At 45.3% G+C, this 24,488-nt stretch overlaps 1 protein-coding gene across 1 annotated transcript; it reads left to right on the top strand.

Moving 5' to 3' along the window:
* Positions 1–1,895: 1,895 nt before the first annotated feature.
* On the top strand, positions 1,896–7,708 carry LOC124677919. Its single transcript, XM_047213858.1, has 4 exons — positions 1,896–2,053; positions 6,362–6,427; positions 6,941–7,144; positions 7,441–7,708. The coding sequence occupies exons 1-4, from the start codon at positions 1,898–1,900 to the stop codon at positions 7,546–7,548; spliced, it is 534 nt and encodes a 177-aa protein (XP_047069814.1). The 5' UTR covers positions 1,896–1,897; the 3' UTR covers positions 7,549–7,708.
* The last annotated feature ends 16,780 nt before the right edge of the window (positions 7,709–24,488 follow it).

Genomic DNA, 24,488 nt, shown 5'->3' with positions numbered 1-24,488 from the left:
GCGACTTAACTCTGCCCTTCGTCTGCTTGACGCGGAGGCTGCCTCCTTTCTTCTGTTTAAAGCTTCTGTCTGTTTTTCTAGTTCTCTTCCAGCTCGGGCGAGTCTATATTGATAAGCTTGCAGTTCTTGGACTGTAGCAGTTGTCGTCATTGGTTCCGAGCCATCTAAAGCTTTCGCAGCTCTATCCCAGGCTGTTTGTGGAAGTTGGACGCGTGGTGTGGGCCCGACATATTTAGTGCCCATACCTCTCCTTAGATCTGAGGGATCGACATAGGGATTTCCCAAATCGTCGAAAGCCTCCGATGTTTCCTCTTGATCGCGACTTGCATCTCCAATGGCAAAAACTTGATGATATTTTGGAGTTTTCACTTTGCTTGGTTCGGTAACACCACCATAGAGTTTGGTGAAGACCTTCCCAATAGAGGTGGATTTGTCGATGAAGTCGAAGCTATCAGTGTCGCTTGAATCATCGCTTATATAAGAGTCCGCCGATGATTCAAAGGACATGTCGCTGAAGATTTTGGCGAGTTTTTCACTTGCCCTGCTGTCGATGAAGCGTGGCGACGAAATCTCCTTATCGCTTGACTCGACGGATGATACTGAGTTTGAGAAATCAGAACCACCCGACGATAATCTCGACGAGATCGGAACTTCGAGACGATATACTCCTTCTTTCTCGACGCGGAAATCGAATTTTCCGAACGTCATCTCCATTGGCTCCTCCAGATACGCATATGCATCCAAACGGGAGGGCGGGTGAGGAACAAAATCAACAAGACCAGTTTCGATCTGTTTACCTCTATCCATGATGTTGCTTGCTACTGATGAAGTCGATGATCTTGAACGTGCCATCGAGATCAGCTCCTTGTCGCCTCTAATTCCCACAGACGGCGCCAATTGACAAGGTATTAACTTGTCAATGCCTATGGATTGTAGGCTAGGGTTTTAGTTGGAAGTAGAGGGCAAGTAGATCTCGAAGGTTTCAGTCGAAAAGTACTCGACGATTATGAAAACTAGGGTTTGTAGACAATGATTCGATGATCTTCGCGTCCCTCGACTCCCCCTTATATAGGAGGCGGAGTCGAGGGATTCGTGCTGTACAAGTTACAAAGTCCGGGAAGGTTTCAAACTCATCCCGTAAGATTACAAATAAGACTTTCTATTACAACTCTAACTTTCCTTAATAATATCTTGGGTTTCCGAATCTTCTTATTCTTCGAATAGTGGGCCTTCAATAAACCCCGGGTACTATCTTCGGCAGGCCCATTAGGGATGCCCATGTCAGTGAGTCTTCTGCTGTGAGTCTGCTCGCTCCCCGACACATTACAAATCCTCTATATCAAGGACGCGTGCGCTATTCATATACGCACGTGATGCGATAGACTTGGCCGGTAGGTGTTTTCTGGATTCCTTGTAACTTTCTAACCATAAACTTGCGCTTTTCTGGTTTTTCCATCAGATATTTTTGGTGTGGTGGGGTTCTTTCTGTACAATTTTATAACCCGAACTTATTTGAACTTTGAACTTTTATTTCATATTTGAACATTTGTCAAGTTGAAATATTTTTAAAACTGAATTTTATATGTTTAAATATTTATAAATATGAACATCGTTAAAATACGAACACTTATTAAATTCAAAGTTTTTTAAAATACTATATGAAAACCATGAAAATGGAAAGAAAAAAAAAACAGATCCGCGTCCGATGAAGGGTATTCATCCAGTTTCCACAATAGCCCTCGTGTGCGGAGGGGAAAAGGGCCAAGCCCATCACAAACAGGCCAGCTCAGTTTACCCCGCATCACATGGTCGAGAACTGAGTGTGGCGCTTCTAGAACAGACCAGACCCGCTAGGAGAGAAAGGGGGAGAGGAGAAGAAGAGCAGGAGCCGGCGGAGATGGCGATGGTGCGTTCGGCGATGGCATGGGTGGCCCGTAGCCACCAACCCGCCTCCCTTCCGGCGCGGGCAGCCTCGGAGCTGTCTCTCCCCTCCGCTGGATGTCGGCGCCCAGCGGCGGACCACATGACCAAGCGCTACCTCTCCGACGGCAAGGTTAGCCCCAAGCTCGGTCTGTCGATTCTACTATTAACCTTTCATTTGTGTCGCACCGTCGAATGGAGAATTTCGCTCTAGGGTTTCATTTCATCAATCACCCTCCTTGGTTGATTTTGTGCCGTTGGTGCTATCAGACCAGCGGGAAAACGTTATGTCCAGAGCCCAACATAAAACAAATCAGCAATGTTGGTCATAAGATGAAATATAGATACCTAGCAACAACAGACGTATAGGTTGGCATCTGTTTTGGCATCAAAAAACTTTTTATTACTAGGCAATCTTAGTAATGCTCCTTACCTGTTTTAAAGAAATCATAGGTATTCCAGCGAGTTCTGCATAGGTTTGAAAGAAAATCATGTTCCTCTGTATTGCGCTGACATTGCAAGTCCGAAATAATGCATTTTTGTATGCTTAAGGTTTGTAAATGATTCTTAGGTTTTTTCCTGATAGGTATATGGATTTTCACGATGGTTTCAGAAAAAGTTCAGATTTAGGGATATTCATGGGTATCTCACATTTAGGGATCTTCATGGATATCCCACATTTAGGGATCTTCATTGGTATCCCATGTAGCAACTACACATAGATTGGTCTCACTCTTTGCGTAAAAGAACTACTGTCCTAAGCATGGATGATGGAATCCTATCTCCTTTATTTAGTGCTGTGATAGTATGCCGCAAGATTTTATCATATCTTTTACCAGTAGTTGTAAGATTGAGGATTTAGTGCTAGTTAAGGATGACATGAGTTTTGTCGTAACCCTCTGTGTCATCTGCCTAAAACCGTTACGTTTGTTTGTTTGTTTGTTTGAGATAGGCTGTAATCAACTTCGCTTAATCAATGTACATTGCATTGTTGGCCCATTCTGCCTCATAGATACCTAGCAACAACAGATATTTAGGTTGGCATCCCTTTTGGCATCAAGCAACTTTTTATTACTAGGTAATCATAGTAATGTTCCTTGCCTGTTTTAAAGACTTCACATGTATTCCAGGGAGTTTTGCATAAGTTTGAAAGAAACTCATGTTCCTCTGTATTCTGCTAATATTAGAAATCCGAAGTACTGCATTTTTCGGATGCTTATGATTTGTAAATGTTTCTTAGAGTTTTTCCTGATAGGTATATGGATTGGTTTCAGACAAAGTTCAGATTTAGGGATATTCATGGGTATCTCACATTTAGGAATCTTCATGGATATCCCACATTTAGGGATCTTCATTGGTATCCCATGTAGCAACTACACATAGATTAATCTCATCTTTGACATAAAAAAACTACTGTCCTAAGCATGGATGGTGGAATCCTATGTCCTTTATTTCGTGCCGTGATATTATACCTCATGATTTTATCATATCTTTTACCAGTAAAGTAAAATTTCTCCAAAAAACTGTTTAAGAGTTCATATTGGAATACTATGTGTGAGCACTTTCTTTGCATTTTTTATTTATATTTGGGCTATACATTCGTAGGCACCAGCAAGATATTGCACCCTATTTGTTGTCACCAAGTGTACGCATATCCAAATTTCATGTCCCAATATCCAAACTTTCAAACCAGATACTTTGACCTCTGTTTATGGTCAGTCTTTGGATCATAGGCTGACTCGGCCAGTTCGGATGTTACAATTGCACAACCTAACCCACTATGTTGAAGCAATAACAACTTGGATTTAATGTATGATATCATTGAGGCTGTTTTCTTGCTGGTCCCTGCAATGCATTTGTGAAGGAATTACTTGCTATGTTGAGCACTTTATAAAAAAAAAATGTACTTTGTTTCTGCTAAGTTGTATGTTTCTGCTAAGCAATAACAACGTTATGTTTAGAGCCCAACATAAAACATATAAAGAATCTTGGTCCTAAGATGAAATATGAGATGAGAAGCAATTGTAAGATGAGGATTTAGACATTTAGTGCTAGTTGAGGATGGCATGAGTTTTCTTGCAACCCTCCCTTTGTGTCATCTGCCTAAAACCGGTATGTTTGTTTGAGATAGGTTGTAATCAACTCCGCTTAATCAATGTACATCACTATTGTTGGCCCATTCTGCCTGATAGATACCTAGCAACAACAGATATATAGGTTGGCATCTGTTTTGGCATCAAGCAACTTTTATTACTAGGTAATCTTAATAATGTTCCTTACCTGTTTTAAAGAATTCATAGGTATTCCAGCGAGTTCTGCATAGGTTCGAAAGAAAATCATGTTCCTCTGTATTCTGCTAACTTAGAAGTCCGAAATAATGCACTTCGGATGCTTAAGATTTGTAAATGTTTCTTAGAGTTTTTCCTGATAGGTATATGGATTTTCATGATGGTTTCAGACAAAGTTCAGATTTAGGGATGTTTCATGGGTATCTCACATTTAGGGAACTTCATGGTTATCCCACATTTAGGGATCTTCATTGGTATCCCATGTAGCAACTACACATAGATTGGTCTCACTCTTTGCGTAAAAGAACTACTGACCTAAGCATGGATGGTGGAATCCTATCTCCTTAATTTCGTGCTGGGATAGTATGCCGCAAGATTTTATCATATCTTTTACCAGTAGTTGTAAGATAAAGGATTTAGTGCTAGTTAAGGATGACATGAGTTTTGTCGTAACCCTCTGTGTCATCTGCCTAAAACCGTTACGTTATGTTTGTTTGTTTGTTTGTTTGTTTGTTTGTTTGTTTGTTTGTTTGTTTGTTTGTTTGTTTGTTTGTTTGTTTGTTTGTTTGTTTGTTTGTTTGTTTGTTTGTTTGTTTGTTTGTTTGTTTGTTTGTTTGTTTGTTTGTTTGTTTGTTTGTTTGTTTGTTTGTTTGTTTGTTTGTTTGTTTGTTTGTTTGTTTGTTTGTTTGTTTGTTTGTTTGTTTGTTTGTTTGTTTGTTTGTTTGTTTGTTTGTTTGTTTGTTTGTTTGTTTGTTTGTTTGTTTGAGATAGGTTGTAATCAACTCCGCTTAATCAATGTACATCGCTATTGTTGGCCCATTCTGCCTGATAGATACCTAGCAACACCAGATATATAGGTTGGCATCTGTTTTGGTATCAAGCAACTTTTTATTACTAGGTAATCTTAATAATGCCCCTTACCTGTTTTAAAGAATTGATAGGTATTCCTGCGAGTTCTGCATAGGTTTGAAAGAAAATCATGTTCCTCTGTATTCTGCTAACATTAGAAGTCCGAAATAATGCACTCGGGTGCTTAAGATTTTTAAATGTTTCTTAGAGTTTTTCCTGATAGGTATATGCATTTTCTTGATGGTTTCAGACAAAGTTCTGATTTAGGGATGTTTCATGGGCATCTCACATTTAGGGATCTTCATGGATATCCCACATTTAGGGATCTTCATTGGTATCCCACGCAGCAACTACACATAGATTGGTCTCACTCTTTGACATAAAAGAACTACTGTCCTAAGCATGGATGGTGGAAATCCTATGTTCTTTATTTCGTGCTGTGATATTATACCTCATGATTTTATCATATCTTTTACCAATAAAGTAATATTTCTCCAAAAAACTGTTTAAGAGTTCATATTGGAATACAATGTATGGACACTTTCTTTGTGAAGGAATTAGTTGCTACGTTGAGCACAATTTTTTTTTATAATTTACCTTCTTTCTGCTAAGTTGTATGTTTGCAAATGTTATATAAGTGGTATTATTCCGCATGGTTAATTTTACTCCCCAAGTCTGCGTTAGCCGTTACATACGTTCATACTAAAACGGCTTACACAATATCAATTTGTCCCCAAGTATACGCATAATATAGAGAACATAGACTTGTACCATAGAAAAGATAAACGAGAGAGCTGTGAACTGTAAAAGGAGAAATGAGTGGCGTTCACTCTTGGCGTGGTGTCTCTGTTCTATTTGACGACCTTGAGGAGCAAGAAAAAGACATGATTTCTGCGGAGAGTAGAAGCTGTAAGGATATAGCAAGTTATCCTTAGTTAAAGGTAGTTATTGTAACCAGATGACTCAAATCTTGTATTCCAAGTCAGTCATGTGTGGGTTAGTGGGTCATCTATATAAGTCCATCCAATGACATTGAATGAACAATCTAGAAAATGGAAGGGATTAGCCCTCTGTCTTTCCCACATATCTGATCTCTCTTTTTCGTTTGCCTGTTCAATGTGATGACTGGCGACTAGCCGCTGGATCCGAAGTCCTGGCCCTTGCCATGACACCTCGCACAGTTATAACCTTGGATCTGATCCATGCTCAGCTCTCACACTTACAGACTGAGTTCTGAAACACACAGTCCACAACGTGACATCTTAAATATCAGTGTATATTTTAATTTTCCTTTATTTTTTCAGTCTGAGTGTGGGCTGGTGGGCAACTTGAGACAGAAGTACTTTAAGGTTGATGGGTGCTACCACCAGGTATGACAAGCTTATGACAGTTTGCTTTATTATGATATGCACTTTGTATACAAAAAATAACTTTAGAACTCAGGCTACAGTTAGCCCTTCTTTTTTTCAAAACTTTTTTGGCAACAATTGATTGATCAAAAAATTCTAAAAAAAATCCTAGATGTAGGTAATGATGTACTCTTCAACCATACAAAATATGGAATCCAAAATACCTTATATTCTAGGATTAACAAAAATGACAAAATCTGACAGAATTTGGGGTTTGAAAGTTTGTGCTATTCACTACTTTAGATATCAGATTTTGTCTTCTTTGTACAGCCCAAAATAGTTGGTATCTTGAGCTGAGAGGTTTTTAAGTTGATACGGTACATTATTTTCTACATCTACAATTTTTGGTCAATTTTTTTTGAAACTTCAAAATGTCATTTTTGAATGGTTCAAAAAGCGGGCTATGTGTAGCCCGAGACCCATATGTGATATGTCTGCATCCCTGTGTATATGACTATTTGTTTATCGTATCAGGCGGACTCATCCATCCTTATGTTGCACACTGCTAACGGAATTGATGCTCTCAGCAAGGATTTAACTGCACTCAAACGCAAGGCTTTGGTCCCTGCAGTCTGTATCACCACATTTTTTGGGGTTATGTGCTGGCACAGCTATACCTTGCAGAAGAATTTGGAAATTCAAAAAAAGAAATGCTCGGAAATACAAAACGAAATTGAGGTAACTTTTTGAGTTCTGGTCATAGTAGTCACGCCGCTGCCGCACGTTCGCCACCGCCATATGCACCCACTATACACTTCCGCCACCGCCATATGCACCCACCATATACACTTCCGCCACCGCCATATACACCCACCATATACATCTGCCATGTTAACCAATTTCCTTGAAATTGAATAAGCTATCCTTGTTAATCAACTATAGAAAATTTATGATACACTTTGGAACACGTTCATGATATTTGGTGTTTTCAGACTAAGGTTATTGACAAGTAATTTTATTTTTTCTATTTATAGGATCTCTTTGATAGAGCATCAGCGGTTGGGATCACCTTCCCGATACATATTCGTCTGCCACGAGATGTTCATCACAAAGGCAAACTGAATGATGAGTCTGTTCACTAGGGCACTTAGCCTAACTAATGCCAAATCTATTTTCTATTTCATGTAATTCGTGACATGGACAATGAAGGCATGCAACTGAGACCCCTGTAACTAATATTTATGTAGGTGTTTGCTTCGGATTATTTGGTATTTTAAATGATGGTGTTGGACATTTAGAGACAAAAATGGTACATTTCAACATTGAGTGTTATAATTAGGAATGGAATTGGTAACTGCACTAATATCTGAAGGCTAAATTAGAAAGGATCAGTAGCACGTTAATTGATGGGAGCAACCGGTCAACAAGGACTTGGGTGAGTTTGTGATTTTGAGTAGTCAGACGTTTCTAGATCGTGCTTCTATTTCGTCCCGATGTTAGCTTAACTTTTGCATTGCGTGCTTCCTGTTTTTAACCCCCACCTTGATTCAATCCATGAGATTGGGTTGAGCCTGGGGTCACTCCTGTCAGCCGTGTTGGAGAACACTGGGCTGCAACGTGACCTTGAGGTGGGTGGCAGTGGGTTTGCTTTAAAATAAGTTACTGAAGTAAGATTTTCTAGAACATGAAACCCGCGCTGATTACTGCTAACGTGACGGGGCCTGCCCATAAGGTTACCGATAGCCGGCGTCAAGTGCGAGTTGGTTGCTTTTTGGCAATTCAGGCCAAAGTAATGTCATAGTCCAAATTTCGACGTGAAGCAGTGACACAACTGTAACTCGCCCAATTTGCAATGTCCCATGTGATCCTGTTCCCGAGTCCCCACTTTGATGCTGTCAAATGCTGTCGTGCATTGGCTGAACGCGCATATGCTTTGTGAAAACGACACTGATGGAGTAGTAACATCACCTCGGTGAGATAGCATTTGCATAGCCATTGCATTGCTACTGCTATTTGGCCGATTCTTCTTCAACTTACTGCTACGTAGGCAAGATAGATACGCCTTACCAGTGAAGTTCAACGCTATTTTCTACAAATAAAGTGAGGTTCTTCCTTTCATCTGGATCGGGTAGAGATAGCAACGACACACCATCACCTGTCATTGAACTCTTCCACACAAATTGTATAGCTTACGTCAGGAAAACGGAGCGATAAAACATAACTTCGTTATATAAAAACGAATTGAAAATTGCATAATATCGACTCTTAGGCTTATATAATATCAGAACCAGCAGCTGCCAATCGATTTATAGCAGAAGTAACAGACAAGCAGATTAGCTAGCTAGGTGGCAGCACGCAGCAAACAGGTACGCATGTGATTATGTCACGCGTGTAAATCCATCAGCGCACGAACATGTCAACTTGCCCGCCTGGATATAATGGTGCAGCCCCTGCGTGGCGTCACAATGCGTTGGCCTATATTGATGGCAAAGCGGTCTGCGAAGATGATCTTGAGGACACTGGTTCTAGCCCTATTAAGGGAGTGGAGATTTTTTTTTTTTTTTGAAACGAGGCAAAAGACTTGCCATTTTCATTAATAAAGAAGAAGTACAGAATTTGGCCAGTTTATTAGCGGGAAACCGGCCGAAAACCGAAACAAGTGCCCCGAACGACCGTCATGGGACACGACCGTCACGGGGCACAGAGCCACCCTGGCAACCCACACAAGATACACAGGCCACCGAAGCGAGAAGTCGTCGCGGTTGACCTTCAACGTCATCGTCATCACTCTTCAGCGACTCCAACTTCACCGAAGAACCAACCACCAAGACCTCGCCGAAGCGGCACTGTGAAGCTCAAGCCGGCCATCGCCAAACAAGCGACTCCTCGTGAAGCAACCGGCAGCTCCGACTCTGATGACGAGCTCTGAAGAGGATAAGCGCAAGACATGCGCCGAGGGAGATCACCGCCAGAGGGCCACCCTGCAGGTCATCGTACGCTGCTCAAATGAAGAAACTCGACAAACCATAGCAGCTCCGACTCCACCGCACGCGAAGCACAAGACGAAGAAGCTCGGACGCTCGCCGAAGCCAAGGTCTTGACGCTACCAGAACATCGCTCACCACCGCCATCGTTGCCACACAAGCCACCACACGGACCTCACACATCGCCGGCCACCCGCCAAGATGCCGTACGAGTCCAGCCTCAGGAAAGCACGTTGGGGAACAAAGTCTTCAAGACGACGCCCCCAAGAGGGAAGCGACGTGGATCGACGCCGTCGTCCGGCCCTGCCACGGCCTAGGCTTTCACCCGAAAACTATGCCCCTGGAGCGGAGGAGGTCGAAGGCTCCATGAAGGCCCCCAAGAGGATAGCGACATCCGCAGCCGCCGCGCCATCGGCTCGCTCGGAGCAGCCGAACCTCCGCACTCCCACGTTGCCGAACGGAAATGCGGGAGACCCACAACGCCGCCGGCCTGCGAACCACTGGCACAAGCACCTCCCACACGGCGACGACGCCACACCACGTAGGACCACCAACCTCACCGCCGGCAGGAGCCGACGCCGCCGCGACGTAACCGGCAGCAACCGGCCGACCACCACCCGCAGAGGAAGAAGCAGGGGTGAGGGGCCGCCACCCCGCCCACCCTCGCCGGACAGCAGCTGAGAGCCTCCGCCGACGCCGCCACATCTGGGAGGAGCCAGAGCTCCGCCCGCCGTCGCGCCGCTTCGGACCACCGGGGGTGCGGATGGGGTCGCCGAGCCAGGCCGCCGCCATGCCGGCTAGACCAAGCAAGACCCGGAGCAAGCCCGAGCAGGCCCGCAGGAGCCCATCTGGGCCCGCGCGCGCGCCGCCAAGTCCCGCCGCGCCCCGCAGCACCCCGCCGCTCCCCGACCTCGACCTGGCCGCGCACCACCACGGCCGCCCGCAGCCCCGTCGGCGCCCAGCCGCCGGCCCACCGCGCCCGCCGCACATCGCCGCGCCCGGGCGAGCTCCTTCTCGCCAGGGGACGCGGGAGGGGGAGAGAATGCCCCGCCGCCACCTTCCCCGGGGCGCGCGCGGCTTTGCCGGCCCCCCTCCGGCGGCGGCGAAGCAAGGGAGAAGGGTGGAGGGGCTAGAGGCGGCGGCGGCAAGGGTTCCCCCCTTGTCGCCAGAGGAGGGCGACGCGGGGGGAGAGAGAGGACGAATAAGGGAGTGGAGATGAATACAGACAAAGGAAATCACACAGATATACTAGCTAAAAGAAGGCTTGAGCTAGGAACTGAAGGGGAGAATGTAAATACGGGGGTTAAGAATGATTTGGTGGCTGGCCAACCGGTGGCAATGGTCACAGACGATATTACAGTACCTGAAGGGCATGAAATAGAAGGGGACTCTGATCGCAAGAAGCGGTCGAAGAAGGAAGGAGCTAACTCCACTTCACAAGGATCGGCGGCCTCCCGTGAGGAGTCCGTCCGGTCGCAATGAAAATCTTAGGAGTGAACTGTCAGGGCTTGGGTAATCGCCCGACAATTCTTTCACTTTTGGACGTCCAAAGGCGTTGCAACCCCGATGTGATGTTTTTGTCGGAGACTCACCTCAATACCTTTCCGGCAGAGTGTCTAAGGCGAAGGTTAAAGATGGATTTCAAAGTTGTGAATCCTACCTCCTCACCTAGTGGAGGGGTTATGTTGCTATGGAAAAGGGAGTCACGATGGCAATTTTATCCACGGATCCGGGTATCCACGGATATTCGACCCGCCGGGCACGGGTATGGAGGGTTGATTGTGTCCAAGGATTTCATGGGGCGGATATCCGATAATTCATGGAGCGGGCACGGGCAGAGCTTTTGCTCCATGGATATTTGATGGATATCCAACTGACATGTGGGACCCACATGTCAGTGACACATGAAATTTTACCTATGATTGGCTGTCCTTTTTAGGCCTAAATCACCAAACCCTTAATTTAAGCCTTAATGATTTTATACTCTAAATAATCACGGAACCGCCTTGTGCTGGTAGGGCTTCCGCAGGCCGCATTGACTGTGGATCTTCGTTGATTGCTCCGCCTCCTCGGTAATGTGATATATTGTTGCTTTGATATTCCTATGAATTGTCGACATAATTACGGCTGAAATGCTACTGAAATAATGTCGAAATGCTGCCAAAATATTCATGTTAGCTTATTATTTATGAAATGCAAGTGAAATATTGCTGAAATGGTACTCAAATTTTATGGGCATGGATATCCATGGATATCCAGGTATCCATCGGATTTGGATTTGGGGCAACATCCATGCCCATGGATAATTTCGTGGGCGGGGCAGAGCGAGGCTGATGGATTTGGGCATGGATCTGGTTTTCCTATATCCGTCCAAACCCGCTCCATTGCCATCCTTAAAAGGGAGATAAAAATTCAACAACTTTTTTCGGCTCCAAATTATATTGATGTTCGAGTCATGGAAGCCCCTGACAAAGTGTGGAGGCTAACTGGCATCTATGGAGAACCTAGATGGGAAGATAAATACAAGACGTGGGATAAAATAAGGGAATTACATGCTCAGCATAATCTCCCTTGGATGATATTTGGTGACTTCAATGAAATAATGTTCTCTCATGAAAAGGAAGGAGGAAATCAGAGACCGCAAAATTTTATGCAGGCCTTCCGTGATGTGTTGTCTGATTGTAATCTTAATGATCTTGGGTTTGTTGGGGAACAATTCACATGGCGAAGAGGTCGGATTAGGGAGCGGCTGGACAGAGCTCTAGTGAATGACTCTTGGCTGAATATGCACCCTGAGGCTTCTCTTTTTCATCAGGATTGTATGCGCTCGGACCACCGACCCATTCTTGTTAATACTGAAACGAGTGATGCAGGTTCCCAGCATGGTTCAACTCGAAAATTTGAAGCAAAATGGCTACATGAGGAGAATTTCCGTGAAGTGGTGGAGCAAGCCTGGGCTAATGCAAGCTTGACAATTGCTGATGGAGGAGTTCTAGCTAAACTTGAGCAAACGCATAAGGCCCTGCATGACTGGGATAGTCGATTTCTAAAACGGCCTAAGAAGAAATTAAGAAAGGCTCAGCGGGAGTTAGAGACAGCTCTCAACGGACCAATGACAGATGTAAATTCGTGCAAAGCAAAAGAATTGTCTGAGCTAGTTGAGATATTACTCGAACAGGAAGAATTACATTGGCTCCAAAGAGCTAGGGCTAATTGGTTGACTCAGGGAGATCGCAATACAAAGTTCTTTCACCAATTCGCATCTGCTCGGCGGAAGAGAAACATGATTAAAAAATTAAAGGGAGATGATGACCAGTGGGCACGTCCCTTCTCAAGCCCATGATTCTCGAATATTTCTCTAGCCTCTTCACTTCAGAGGTTGATGAGGTAGAACCGGCTGTTATGGAAAAGGTTCAGACAAAAGTTACTACTCAAATGAATGAGAGTCTGCTCGCTCCTTTCACACCAGAGGAGGTTAAAAAAGCTGCTTTCAGTATTGGAGACTACAAGGCACCCGGGCCTGATGGCCTCCATGCGGTTTTTTATAAAAATTTCTGGCAACTTTGTAGAGATGATATTACTAATGAAATCTTGCAGGCTATGAACACTGGAGTTATTCCTGAGGGATGGAACAACACCACAATTGTCCTTATCCCGAAAACTGAAAATCCGGAGTTTGTCACCCAGTTTCGACCTATCAATTTATGTAACGTGATCTATAAAATTATCTCCAAGATGTTGGCGATTCGGCTAAAAGGGGTTCTCCCGGAGGTGATTTCTCCAACACAGAGTGCGTTTGTTCCTGGACGCCTTATTACGGACAATGTTTTGGTTGCCTATGAGTGTGTGCATGCTATCAAGAACAAGCGTGGAGGAAAAACTGGCGCGTGTGCAGTCAAGCTGGATATGCATAAGGCTTACGATCGTGTTGAATGGATCTTCCTGGAAAATATGATGAGAAAACTAGGTTTTGATGAACGATGGATATCTTTGATGATGGCGTGTGTTTCGTCAGTCCGATACCAAGTACGATTCAATTCCGAGGAAACAGAGATGTTTGTCCCTACTAGGGGTCTTCGCCAAGGAGACCCTCTCTCTCCTTATTTGTTTCTGTTATGTGCGGAAGGACTTTCCAGCCTTTTGTTGTATGAAGAAGAAGTTGGTGGCATCGATGGGGTCAGGGTGTGCAGAAATGCACCATCAGTCTCACATTTACTTTTTGCTGATGATTCCCTAATCCTCATGAAGGCGGATACGAACAATGCAACTTCCTTACAACAAGTGTTGGATACCTATTGTGCAAATTCAGGTCAATTGGTGAGTCTAGCTAAGTCAAGCATTTATTTTTCTCCTAATACTAATGCTTTGTTGAGAGCAGAAATTTGTGAGGCTCTTCATATAGATACAGAGGCTTTATCCGACAAGTACCTTGGGCTCCCGGCGTTGGTGGGTGCGGATAGGAGTGATTGCTTCCTCCATTTTGTGGAAAGGATTATAGACCGAATAAATGGGTGGAAGGAGAAACAATTATCAATAGGAGGGAAGGAGATTTTGTTGAAGGCTGTGGCGCAAGCCATCCCTGTCTATGCAATGTCGGTTTTTCAGATTCCTATAGGGGTTTGTAAGAGAATGACAGATGCCATTGCACAATTCTGGTGGGGTGATGATGAGAATAGTAAAAAGATGCACTGGCTTGCGTGGTGGAAATTATGCTACCCAAAAAATGAAGGTGGTATGGGGTTCAGAGATTTCCATTCTTTCAATTTAGCAATGTTGGCTAAACAGGTATGGCGCCTCATAACTGAACCAGAATCCCTATGTGCTACAATCTTACGAGCAAAGTATTTTCCCCATGGTGATATTTTAAAGGCAGGGCCGAAGGCCGGCTCCTCTTTTACATGGCAGAGTATTTTAGCTGGGGTCTCTACTTTTAAGCGGGGATATATATGGAGGGTAGGTACTGGTGACAATATTAATATCTATTCTGACCCTTGGATTTCAGCTAGCTCAGATAGGAAAATCATCTCCCCAAGAACAAATATGGCGTACTCAAAGGTCTCTCAGTTAATTGATGTGAATACTGGTTTGTGGGATGAGGACCTGATCCGAGATTTATTCCTGCCTGTTGATGTCACTCGCATTCTCCAAATTCCCCTAAACATACAAGGATTTGAGGATTTTATAGCCTGGAATTGCACTGATCACGGTCGGTTCACCGTCAAGTCTGCTTATCATCTTCAATGGAGATTTCGTTTTGGACCCAGGACCGGACAATTATCACTCCCGGGTTCATCTGTAAACAATCCAGTGTGGAATTCTCTCTGGAAAATTCAACTACCTAGTAAAATCAAAAAAATTGCATGGCGGGCCTTGCATGGTATTGTTCCTCTTAAATCTATCATGGTGAATAGGCATGTTGGCACAAGTGGGGAATGTCCTATCTGTCATTTAGCGGCTGAAGACATTATGCACCTGTTTTTTAAATGCCCTACAGCGGTAAGTCTGTGGGATTCTCTCGGTATTAGCTCTCTAATTGATGAGGCTGTTGTGACTGATCGCTCTGGATCAGCGGTTCTCAAATTCATTCTCTCTAAAAAGGAAGCATTGGTACCGGGATTCCAAAATCTGGGACAAAAGGAGGTTATTCTGGTTGGGGTTTGGTATCTCTGGTGGATTAGGAGAAGGATTACACATGAAGAATCTGTTCCGTTAATGCGACATTGCAGAATGTCTATTCTTTCAATTTGTGCAAATGCAGCTAAGAAGAAAAAGCAACCTGGTAACAAAAATCTTAGGTGGGCTAAACCTGTATCGCGCCAAATCAAGGTTAATGTGGATGGCTCCTTCCTCCATGATGATCATACAGGTGCTGTTGGAGCAATCTTAAGAGATCATGATGGACTTTTTATTGCCGCCTCTACCTTATACATCCCAAACTTGGCGTCGGCGGCTTTAGCAGAAGCTATGGCATTACGAGAAGGGTTATCTTTGGCTCACCGTATAGGTTGTAACAACGTGATTGCGGAATCGGATTCTTTAGAAACTATTGAAGCATATACCGGAGCTGAAGTGTGGTGGGGAGACTCGGCTGCTGTCTTCGCGGATTGTGTTGATCTCATGGCTCTTATTGGTTCAGTGCAAGTCCAGCATTGCCCAAGAGAAGCTAATGGTGCAGCTCACGCGTTGGCGAAGTTTTGTTCATCTGATAAAAATTCTTGTAATTGGGTCGATGAACCCCCTAGCTTCCTTTTAGATGTGCTTGTAAACGATGTAACTATCCCGTGATCTGATAGCAGCAAGTTCCATACGCGCTCTTTTCCTTACCAGGGTACCTGAGGGGACTGGAAGGTTTTTAATGAGGCGGCTTGCTAGCTTAATATATTATGGTTTAAAAAAAAAAACTTGCCCGCCTGACGATTATTTGGTAACAGACAAGTAGACGAACGACTTTCTCAACTTGATGGCACATAAAGATCTGATGAGGGAACAGATGCTTTACTGTCCAGAAAGATGGAGCTGATTAATTAAAGAATCAAGCAGGGAGTTCCCTCTGACCTTGGATGAACTTGAAAGTGCTCGGGTTCAAGAAGCAAGCCCTGTTTTGACTTTTGACTGTTCTTCATGATTTGATAAAATTTAATCTACGGCGAATCAGTAGCCGACTTGGCAAAAATGGAGGTGGCCTGTGTTCAGGCGGGCACATGGGGTGTTTTGAGTTCTTTTCTATATTTTCTCCTTTCTCTTTACTCGTTGAGTATGGGCAGCTTCTAGCTATTATTTTGTAAAGACAAATGTTGTTTTTCCCCCTTCTTAAATGCAAAGGCAGAGCTCCTGCCATAATGTAATCTAAAGTATGGTTTATGTTTGGATTCATGATTCGGTACAATTTAATCTAATGTATGGTTTATGCTATCTAGACTTAGAGCCTTAATACTTTTTGAATTCATGTTCATAAGCATTTTCTTGTAATTGTTGCTTTTGTAACTAGCGCACACTGTACTTTACAATGAGAGGGAGTATCTGATCAGAAAGAATAATTAACATGTAAATTTAGCAAAATATCTTTTTCGACCATATTATACTCATTACAACCCCTCCATGTCAGATCATACTCATTACTTGTTAATTTGAATTCTCTCAGGCGACACTTTTGGCCAATGGGTAAGAGTACTTCTAAGGAAACTGAAGTTTTGTATTGAAGTCAACAACGATTTGGGCCAAATCAGTATTGTTGATCGAACCTGCAGAATAATGTGCTACCCACAAGCCCTAGCGCGCGCGCGACCGCGCAAGCGATCGATTTCCGACCGCGACTTTCCATTTTTGGACGGGTATCGTATTCCGGGAGATTTCCATTTCCGTCCCGCCGACGACTGCTGCTGTCCGCCCGCCGCGCATGCAAAAATAATTATTCGCGTCGCCCGGTATTCGAACACCCGACCTCAGGGTCCAGAGCAGACCAAGCAGCACTGCTAACCAACAAAGCTGTCAATGATTCTTGTCTGGAACGGAGACACATACCCTTTTTACACTAAAAAGACAGCGAAACGAATTAGATAAAAGCAAATCGCGTGTTCTCTGATCCGTTTTTAAACAAGGATTTCGAAAGGTAAATTTAGTACGCGGAAAATTCTTAATTATTTTTTACAATTATTTACCTAATGTTTATCATACATACGAATATGTTAACATAAATAGTTATTTATCAACCCATATACCCGTTATTTATCAACGGTACATGTGAGTAGTTATCGATATGAAAATCTAAATTTTATTTAGAATATTTTGGTGACTTGTTTAGCTTAAAATTTATCAACCTCTACCCGTTGTTTATCAACGGTATTTTAAAAAATTATCGACCAGAAAAGCTACTTTCATTTAGAATATTTTAGCGAATTTTTTAGCTCACAATTTATCAACCCCTACGCCCATTACTTATCAACAGTAAATACGAAAAGTTATCTACCCGAAAAAATAAATTTTATTTTGAATACATTAGTGACTTTTTCAGCTCAAAATTTATCAACTCTATACCCGTTATTCACATTTTTAACTCACAATTTATCAACCGCGTTGGCTAATATTTATCCAGCGAAACGAACCATATAAAACTTAATCGCCTGTTCTCTAATCCCGTTTCTAAATGGGGATTCCTAAAGGTAAATTTAGTACGCGGAACAATCTTAAATTTAGCTCATAATTTATCAAGCCCTATGCCCGTTAATTATCAATGGTAAATGTGAATATTTATTGAGCCAAAAACATAAATTCCATTTACAATATTTTGTTGACTTATTTAGTTAAAAATTTATCAACCCTCTACCCGTTGTTTATCAACGGTAAATTAAAAATATTATCGACCCGAAAAGCTACTTTCATTTAGAATATTTTAGTGATTTTTTAGCTCACAATTTATCAACCCCTATGCCTGTTATTTATCAACGGTAAATGTGAAAAGTTATCTACCCGAAAACCTAAATTTTATTTAGAATATTGTAGTGACTTTTTTAGCTCAAAATTTATCAACTCTATACCCGTTATTCACATTTTTAGCTCACAATTTATCAATTGCTTTGCCCAATATTTATCAACGGTAAAATGTGAAAGTTATCAACACGAAAAGATAATTTTATTTAGAATAATTTTTGGGAATATATTTAGCTCATAATTTATCAACCCATGTGTTTGTTATTTAGCAATGGTAAATGTGAAGAGTTATCAACCCGAAAATTTAATTTCATTTAGAATATATAAGAAATATTTTAACTCACAATTTATCAACCCCCCTACCCCTTTATTATCAACAGTAAATGTGAAAACTTACCGACTCAAAAAGTTTGATTTCATTTAGAATATTTGGCTCTATTTTTACCTCACAAAGTTATCAACCCTCTATCCATTTTTTATCAATGGTAAAATATGAAAAGTTACCAACCCGAATTTTTTTAAGTTGAAAGAGATATTTATTTGAGTTGCAAGTTTATTTATTTGAGTTGCAAGTGTATTTATTTAAGTTGCAAGTGGTAGTTCATTTGAGTTGCAAGTAGTTTCCCTACCCGTTTTTTTTCCCTCTTAAAAACCACTAGCCCAAAAAGGGAATTAAAAAATAGTCCAAATAACATGAGTTTTTATACAAAAGTAACAAAAATATAGAAAAAAAAACATGAAACTAAATTTGTAAAAGGGAATTGTACAAAGGGAATTAAAAAAATCCATAGCTAGGTTGAAGTTTGAATAAAATTACGCAATAACTAATACAATTGAAAAATAGCATAAAAGGGAATTCGAAAAAAACATATTTTTTACGTTTATAACATGTATATTCTACAGTACGAATTGTATATCTCTCTGTTTTCAGCAAGAATGATTTTCGGCTCGTATGGTTAGCACGACAGGTCCGCTGCGTGGGAGGACGCGGGTTCGAATCCCGGCGGGCGCGATTAATTTTTTCGGCCACGGGCTTCGGCACGAAGAGACTCGCTGGTCGAATACGACAAAAATTGTCGCGACTGCGCGTAGGAAATGACCGCTCGAGCGGTCGTTCGCTAGAAAGGGAATTCGAACAGAAGGTCCACTCCCATGTTAACCAAAGAAAAAGAAAATAGAACCCCACTTCCCAAAGTTGTTCAGAAACCAAAGCATATGCCAGCGGAATGAAAGGAACCAAAGCATTGCCTAGCTAGCCAAATACTAGTACAAACTAAATTTTGAAATACCTAGTTGATCAAAACAGACAACCTTCAATTAAATAACAAAATTTATACATGGAGAAGCAAGAGACGTGGTGGCAAGTCGAGAGAATTTTTCCCAGAAAGGAGGAGGGAATGCAAAACTAGACATTTTGTGTGTGTACAAAACATCATTCGAAAGCCTGATGATTAGAGAGCCAGGAGAACAGAACGACCTTAAGTGAGTGCAGGAGCGCCATCTCAACCACTCTTGTCTCCACAACCCGCGGCAGCATAGCAGGCACGTCTCCACTTGTTTTCACAAGTACTGAATTGCAGTGAAAGTAACAATCGTTTAACTATTTCTAGCCCAATCCAAGAAGAAAAACATCTCGAGCTAAAATAGAGGATCTGAATTAACCAGTTCTGCTAGTATGCCAATACCCAATACACTACGGTGTGTGTTATGTACAAGCCCAGTGTCCAAAACCAAATATATATGGCAAGCAATGGTGGGAGCTCTCCTAGAGAGAGGCCTCCTAGCTACCAATCATCCATTTACATCCACTGTACATTATGCCTATCTCTACATCTCACCTTGCTACTAATCAAAATGCACACCGGGTTTATTTGCTTCAATTAAATAGGTTGGCAACGCATATATAGCAGCAGGATATGTGTACCATGGCATGGATTGCTTCACTCCGGTATGCTCTGCAGCGCCGGCGACCACTGCCTGGCCTGCCCCCTGTGCCTGAAATTGCAGCTGCTCGTCATGCAAAGCAGCTCGGAGACGACGGTGGCGCCGCCTCCGGCACCGTCCTCCTGCTCGAGCCGCCGCAGAAGGTCCTCCAGCTGCTTCTTCGTGATCCTGATCTTGACCTTCTTCACCGGCGCAGGCGTTTTCTCGCCCTCCTCCTCCACCGGCACGACCGGGCCATTCTTGGGGTAATGCGCGGCGGCGCCACACGGTGTGTCGAGGGAATTGCCCATCTTTAACTGGAATTACTGGCTAGCCGGGCTATCGACTGGAAGGCCAAAATTCAGTGCGCTGAATGGCCTTGATCGTCGAGTGCTTGCTCGATCGCAGGGAAACAAAAGAGACGGGATCTCTTCGGAAGGCGACCGATCGAGCTGGGGAGATTTATAGGCGTACGTGGCCGATGGAGGGAAACAAAAGAGGGGGAAGACTTGGGGGTGCCTGCCTGAGACCGTCTGATGTACACGTGGACGGCTCCGATCGAGTCCAAGTTGCCGAGACGAACCGACAGGCAAACATTAGGGCCGAATCGTGCGACGGGCGGGTGGAGCCTAGCGCTCGCCGAAGCGGTAAACTAAGAAGGAGCTGTTAATTAACCCTGGACGAAAACGATGGAGTATGAAACTTTTATTAAGAGCAAAAAAGAAATGCGAGCAAAATGTGGACATCTTGGCAGATAAATCAGACGATGTTACTAAAGTGTATTGGTCCTATGGGGTGTTTACGTCTTCACATGCCTCGTCATCAACAAAGAAAGAGAAGTTCTTCGTTCCATCTGGATCGGGTCGAGATAGTAATGACACCATTAACTTATCAGTGCACTCTTCCATTCCAACATTATTAGAATTTGACGTCAAAAAAAGAGAAGCGAGGTAATACATAACTTTGCCATGTGGTCTTTCTTGAGTTATTAGATAAGTTGGTAGTCATCACCAGCTAGTGGGGTCTAGGTTAGGTCGCCGCCCTAGGCAATCTAGGTTAGGGCATCTCCAGCGGCGCGACACATTTCAGACGTCTAAATTGTCCGCGGGCGTCCGTTTGCGTCGCCTGGCGGACGGGGAAATGGTCGTGTGTCTGTTTGCGTCTGGGGTTAGCTCTAGCGGCGCGACGCATTTTGGACGCAGGCCAGAATTCAAAAAAGATGAAATAGCGTCGACTTTGCACGAAATTACATCCGCAAATTGAGGGCTGAAACAAGTTCAGCACACTTTGCAGCTCGTACGGCGCAAGGTGGAGCAAAAGGGGCACAACAAGGCCTGAACAGCAATAAAAAAAGTGTCCAAAAGGAGGCCAAGGTGCTGGGCGCATGGCGCCGGCGATCAGACGTCTCGCGCGCGGATTTCGGCGCGCCTCTTCATGAACCATGCCCTGGTGTCGTCGTCGATGCCGCTCAAGTCGGCAAGCATGATCCTTGTGTCTTCTGCACGCAATTTGGCATCGGCGTCTGCCTTTTTGGCCTCGATGTGCAGCCTTTGGACATCGAGAACCTCCTTGGCGAGGTTCTGGTAGATGGCAGCTGCGGCCTCTTTTTCCAGACGCCTCTTGTCGTCCCTAGCAGCCATGGCGGCACGGTTGTCGGCCATAATCTTCTCCATGCTTGCGTGAACGCAATGGCCTGCGCCTCCCGGACAAGATCGGCCTTGGTAGCCTTATGGCCTCGTGGACGAGGTGGAAGGACTGGACGGCCTTGATCGTCGTCTTCGCCGTCGAGGGTGACCGCTGTCCCATTCTTCACAGCTTCTTGGTAGGCCGCAAAGCTTATCATCCACTTGTTGTTGTCTTTGAGCACCTCCCAACAATGGACCATATGGAAGCCCTTCTTGTGCGTCGCCCTGAACTTCTGCAAGGCGCGGGATACCCGCAATCATAGCCGCCAATGATGTACAATGACGCAAATTGACGCAATAACGCAAATTGACTAGAATGATGATGGTTCTATCGTCTTTACCACTGTCAGGACGCCGGTGCCGCTTACGGGGTTGTTAATAGCATGTTCGACCGCCGAGCAGAACTTGCTTGTCTCTTGTTTGATGTAGTTCCATCTTTTCCGGAGGGACTCTTCCGTCCGAGGGCACTCGTGATATGGTAGGGCGGGTGCATCCTGGTCTCGTTGTACTTGCTGCAAGACCTTGGCCCAATAGACCTTGCCCTTTTGCTGGGCGCCATTGATACAATCTTGGGTCGTTGCCAGCCACGCTTCACACAAACACTTGTCCTCGGCGTCGACGAAGCCTTGTGTCCTGCGGCTCTCCCCCTTCTTCTTGCTGGCAATGTCCGTGGGGATAGGCTGTGTTGGCGCGTCGTCGAATTCGTCCACGCACACGGGTGTTGGCTGCGTCTGCTGGGTGGCGAATAGCCGTGCGGTCTCGATGTCCTCCGCATCTCGTTGGTGGCCAGTCATCATGCGCGCCTGTCCCGGCCCGATCATCGCGAACGAAGCCGCCGCCGTAGATAATTTCCTGGATGTCTGAATCATGGCGGTCCTTCCAATAGTCCTACGAACGACCGGACATCAGACGCATGATACAGGGCACTCGCACACATTGACAGAGCTCACGTACCGGGTCGTCCGTCGTTGGGGCAGGCGGCGCAATTTCGTCGAACAGGATGCGGGGCTGCGGCATGCTCTCCTCCGGCACCTGGCGCGTCTTCTGTGTCGCGCCCGGGCAGGAGTCACCCCTTCTAGGCGTCCGGTTGAGGTCGGGAACCGCCGCCCCGGTCAACTTCACCGGCGGCAGGCCGAAGGCGAACCGCGACGCCGCGTGGCCCTGCAAGGGAGCGGGAGTTCCAGGGTGCAGCTGGGAACTTACCGAGTTGACCGAAGAGGCCGGAGGAGCGACGCCGGCGATCCCCTCTCTCTTGACGATCATGTAGCCCTCCGCTAAGGTCGGATGGAGGGCTACTTGCGCGACGCCGGCTTTGATCTGCATCTGCCAGGCCTGCTGGTTGGCGGCCGCGGCTGTCTTGATCTTCTGGTTCTTGCGCCGCCCGCGACGCTTCGCGGCCTCCAGGACTTTCTCCTCCGCGGAGAGCACCTTCTTTGCCGCCTTCGGCTTTGCCTCCCGGCCGCTGCCGTCGGCAGCCCGCTTTGCTTCCGCCGGAGCTGCAGTCTCCATTTTGGCTATGGCCATGGCTACGGGGGAGTGTGGGGCGGCGGCGGGTGCGAGGGTTTGCTCCACATCCATGGCGATAGCTACGGCAGCGAGGACGTCCATCGCTTTTGGACTGCTCGTGCCGGTCTAGTTTCCAATTTGGCGCGGGGGAATGGCCAGTGGCGGGAATAATATCACCCTCCAGCCACTGAAGTGCGGGTCCTACGTCTTTTTCGGCGGACACTCGGCGCGACCGCCGAGCGTCCGCGGAGACGCAAACCTGGCGCATATTTGGGCCAGGCTTGCGTCTCCGCGGACGGCCCGGTCACTTTGCGTCGCCCCGCTGGAACAGGCCCCAGACGCATTTCCGGTCACGACGGACGAAAACGGTCGCTGAGCGACCGTTTGCGTCGTGCCGCTGGAGATGCCCTTAGGATGCCGCCACCCCTCACCCGGCCACGCAGGATCGCCGCAGGGCAAAACCCGAGCGGCGGGAGGATGGCGGCGGCGGGAATCCCCTCCATTAAGGTCCCGAGACACGGTCGCGGTGGCCCTCGAGCGGGTCCATGACGTCAGTTGTGTTCGTAAGTGGACTCATCCGCTTTTGACGATCCACACCTCGGCGGTGACAGGATCCGAGCGATGGCGCCGTCCTCACGACGGTTCCCATGCGGATTGGACGCACCCTTGGGACATGGCGGTCGACAGCGAGATGGAACTAGTGTCTTAGTCCATGATAGGTGCGAGGATCTTCATCCAACGGTGGCGGCCGTGGGCGTCGTTTACCTCGTTGGAGGCATTATGGGTGGCATTTTCTTATTCCATATGTTCTATGGGGAAACCCTAGATTCGGGCTTCACAGATCAGATGATGGCGAGGTTTTCGCGTCGTCACCCCCATGGGGGCATCATCTTTGGAGACATATACCGGTTGGACATACAAGTGGATGGCTTTAGTGGCTTGGCACCGGTCTCCGCGTGCTTCTCGCATTGAGACCAAGGTGGAGAGGTGATGCATCTACCGCACCAACGACGACGAGTCACCGCGGCGTGGTGCAACGGGGTCTCGACACCAGGCACGACTTGATGGACTCGCGTAGGATGGATAAATATAGCCCATATATGCATCTTTTGATGGAGATGACGGGTCTCAACATCCTTTAAAACAAATAAATTCACCATTTAAAAACTCGAGGTGTTGTGTGTTACCCTCAAAAAATAACAACACTCCATTTTAGCCAATCCAATGGCCTACTACATGCATACTGGTGCCAAAAACATGAAAAGTAGGACTCATGTTGGTGGCAAATTTCGGCACCGCACCAAAAAAGAGAGCGTAGATAGCGACAGTGTGTGGGAGGTGGAGAGAGGAGGCGGTGGTGGTGTCCCTCCTGATGTGTGCGCGCGGGAGGTGGAGGAGGAGCCGACGACATCCCTCCTCTTGTGGCGAGTGGGAGGTGCAAGAGTCTTCGACTTTTTTTTGAGACACTCGTGGGAGGTGTCTTTGATGTTTTTCCTATTAATTACGGCTACTAGGCCCGCTGGGCCTAATCTCCGTTAGAAAATCTAAGCCATCCTT

The sequence above is a fragment of the Lolium rigidum genome, chromosome 7 (assembly GCF_022539505.1).
Source record: "Lolium rigidum isolate FL_2022 chromosome 7, APGP_CSIRO_Lrig_0.1, whole genome shotgun sequence".
NCBI lineage: Eukaryota > Viridiplantae > Streptophyta > Magnoliopsida > Poales > Poaceae > Lolium > Lolium rigidum.
Note: the sequence above shows the minus strand (reverse complement) of the source record. Positions and strands in the feature narration are given on the sequence as shown.

Coding starts and splice junctions, on each gene's coding strand:
- LOC124677919 (XM_047213858.1), top strand. CDS start 1,898: ATGGCGATGGTGCGTTCGGCGATGGCATGGGTGGCCCGTAGCCACCAA. Junction 6,428..6,940: donor TTGATGGGTGCTACCACCAG/GTATGACAAGCT, acceptor TTATCGTATCAG/GCGGACTCATCCATCCTTAT. Junction 7,145..7,440: donor AAATACAAAACGAAATTGAG/GTAACTTTTTGA, acceptor TTCTATTTATAG/GATCTCTTTGATAGAGCATC.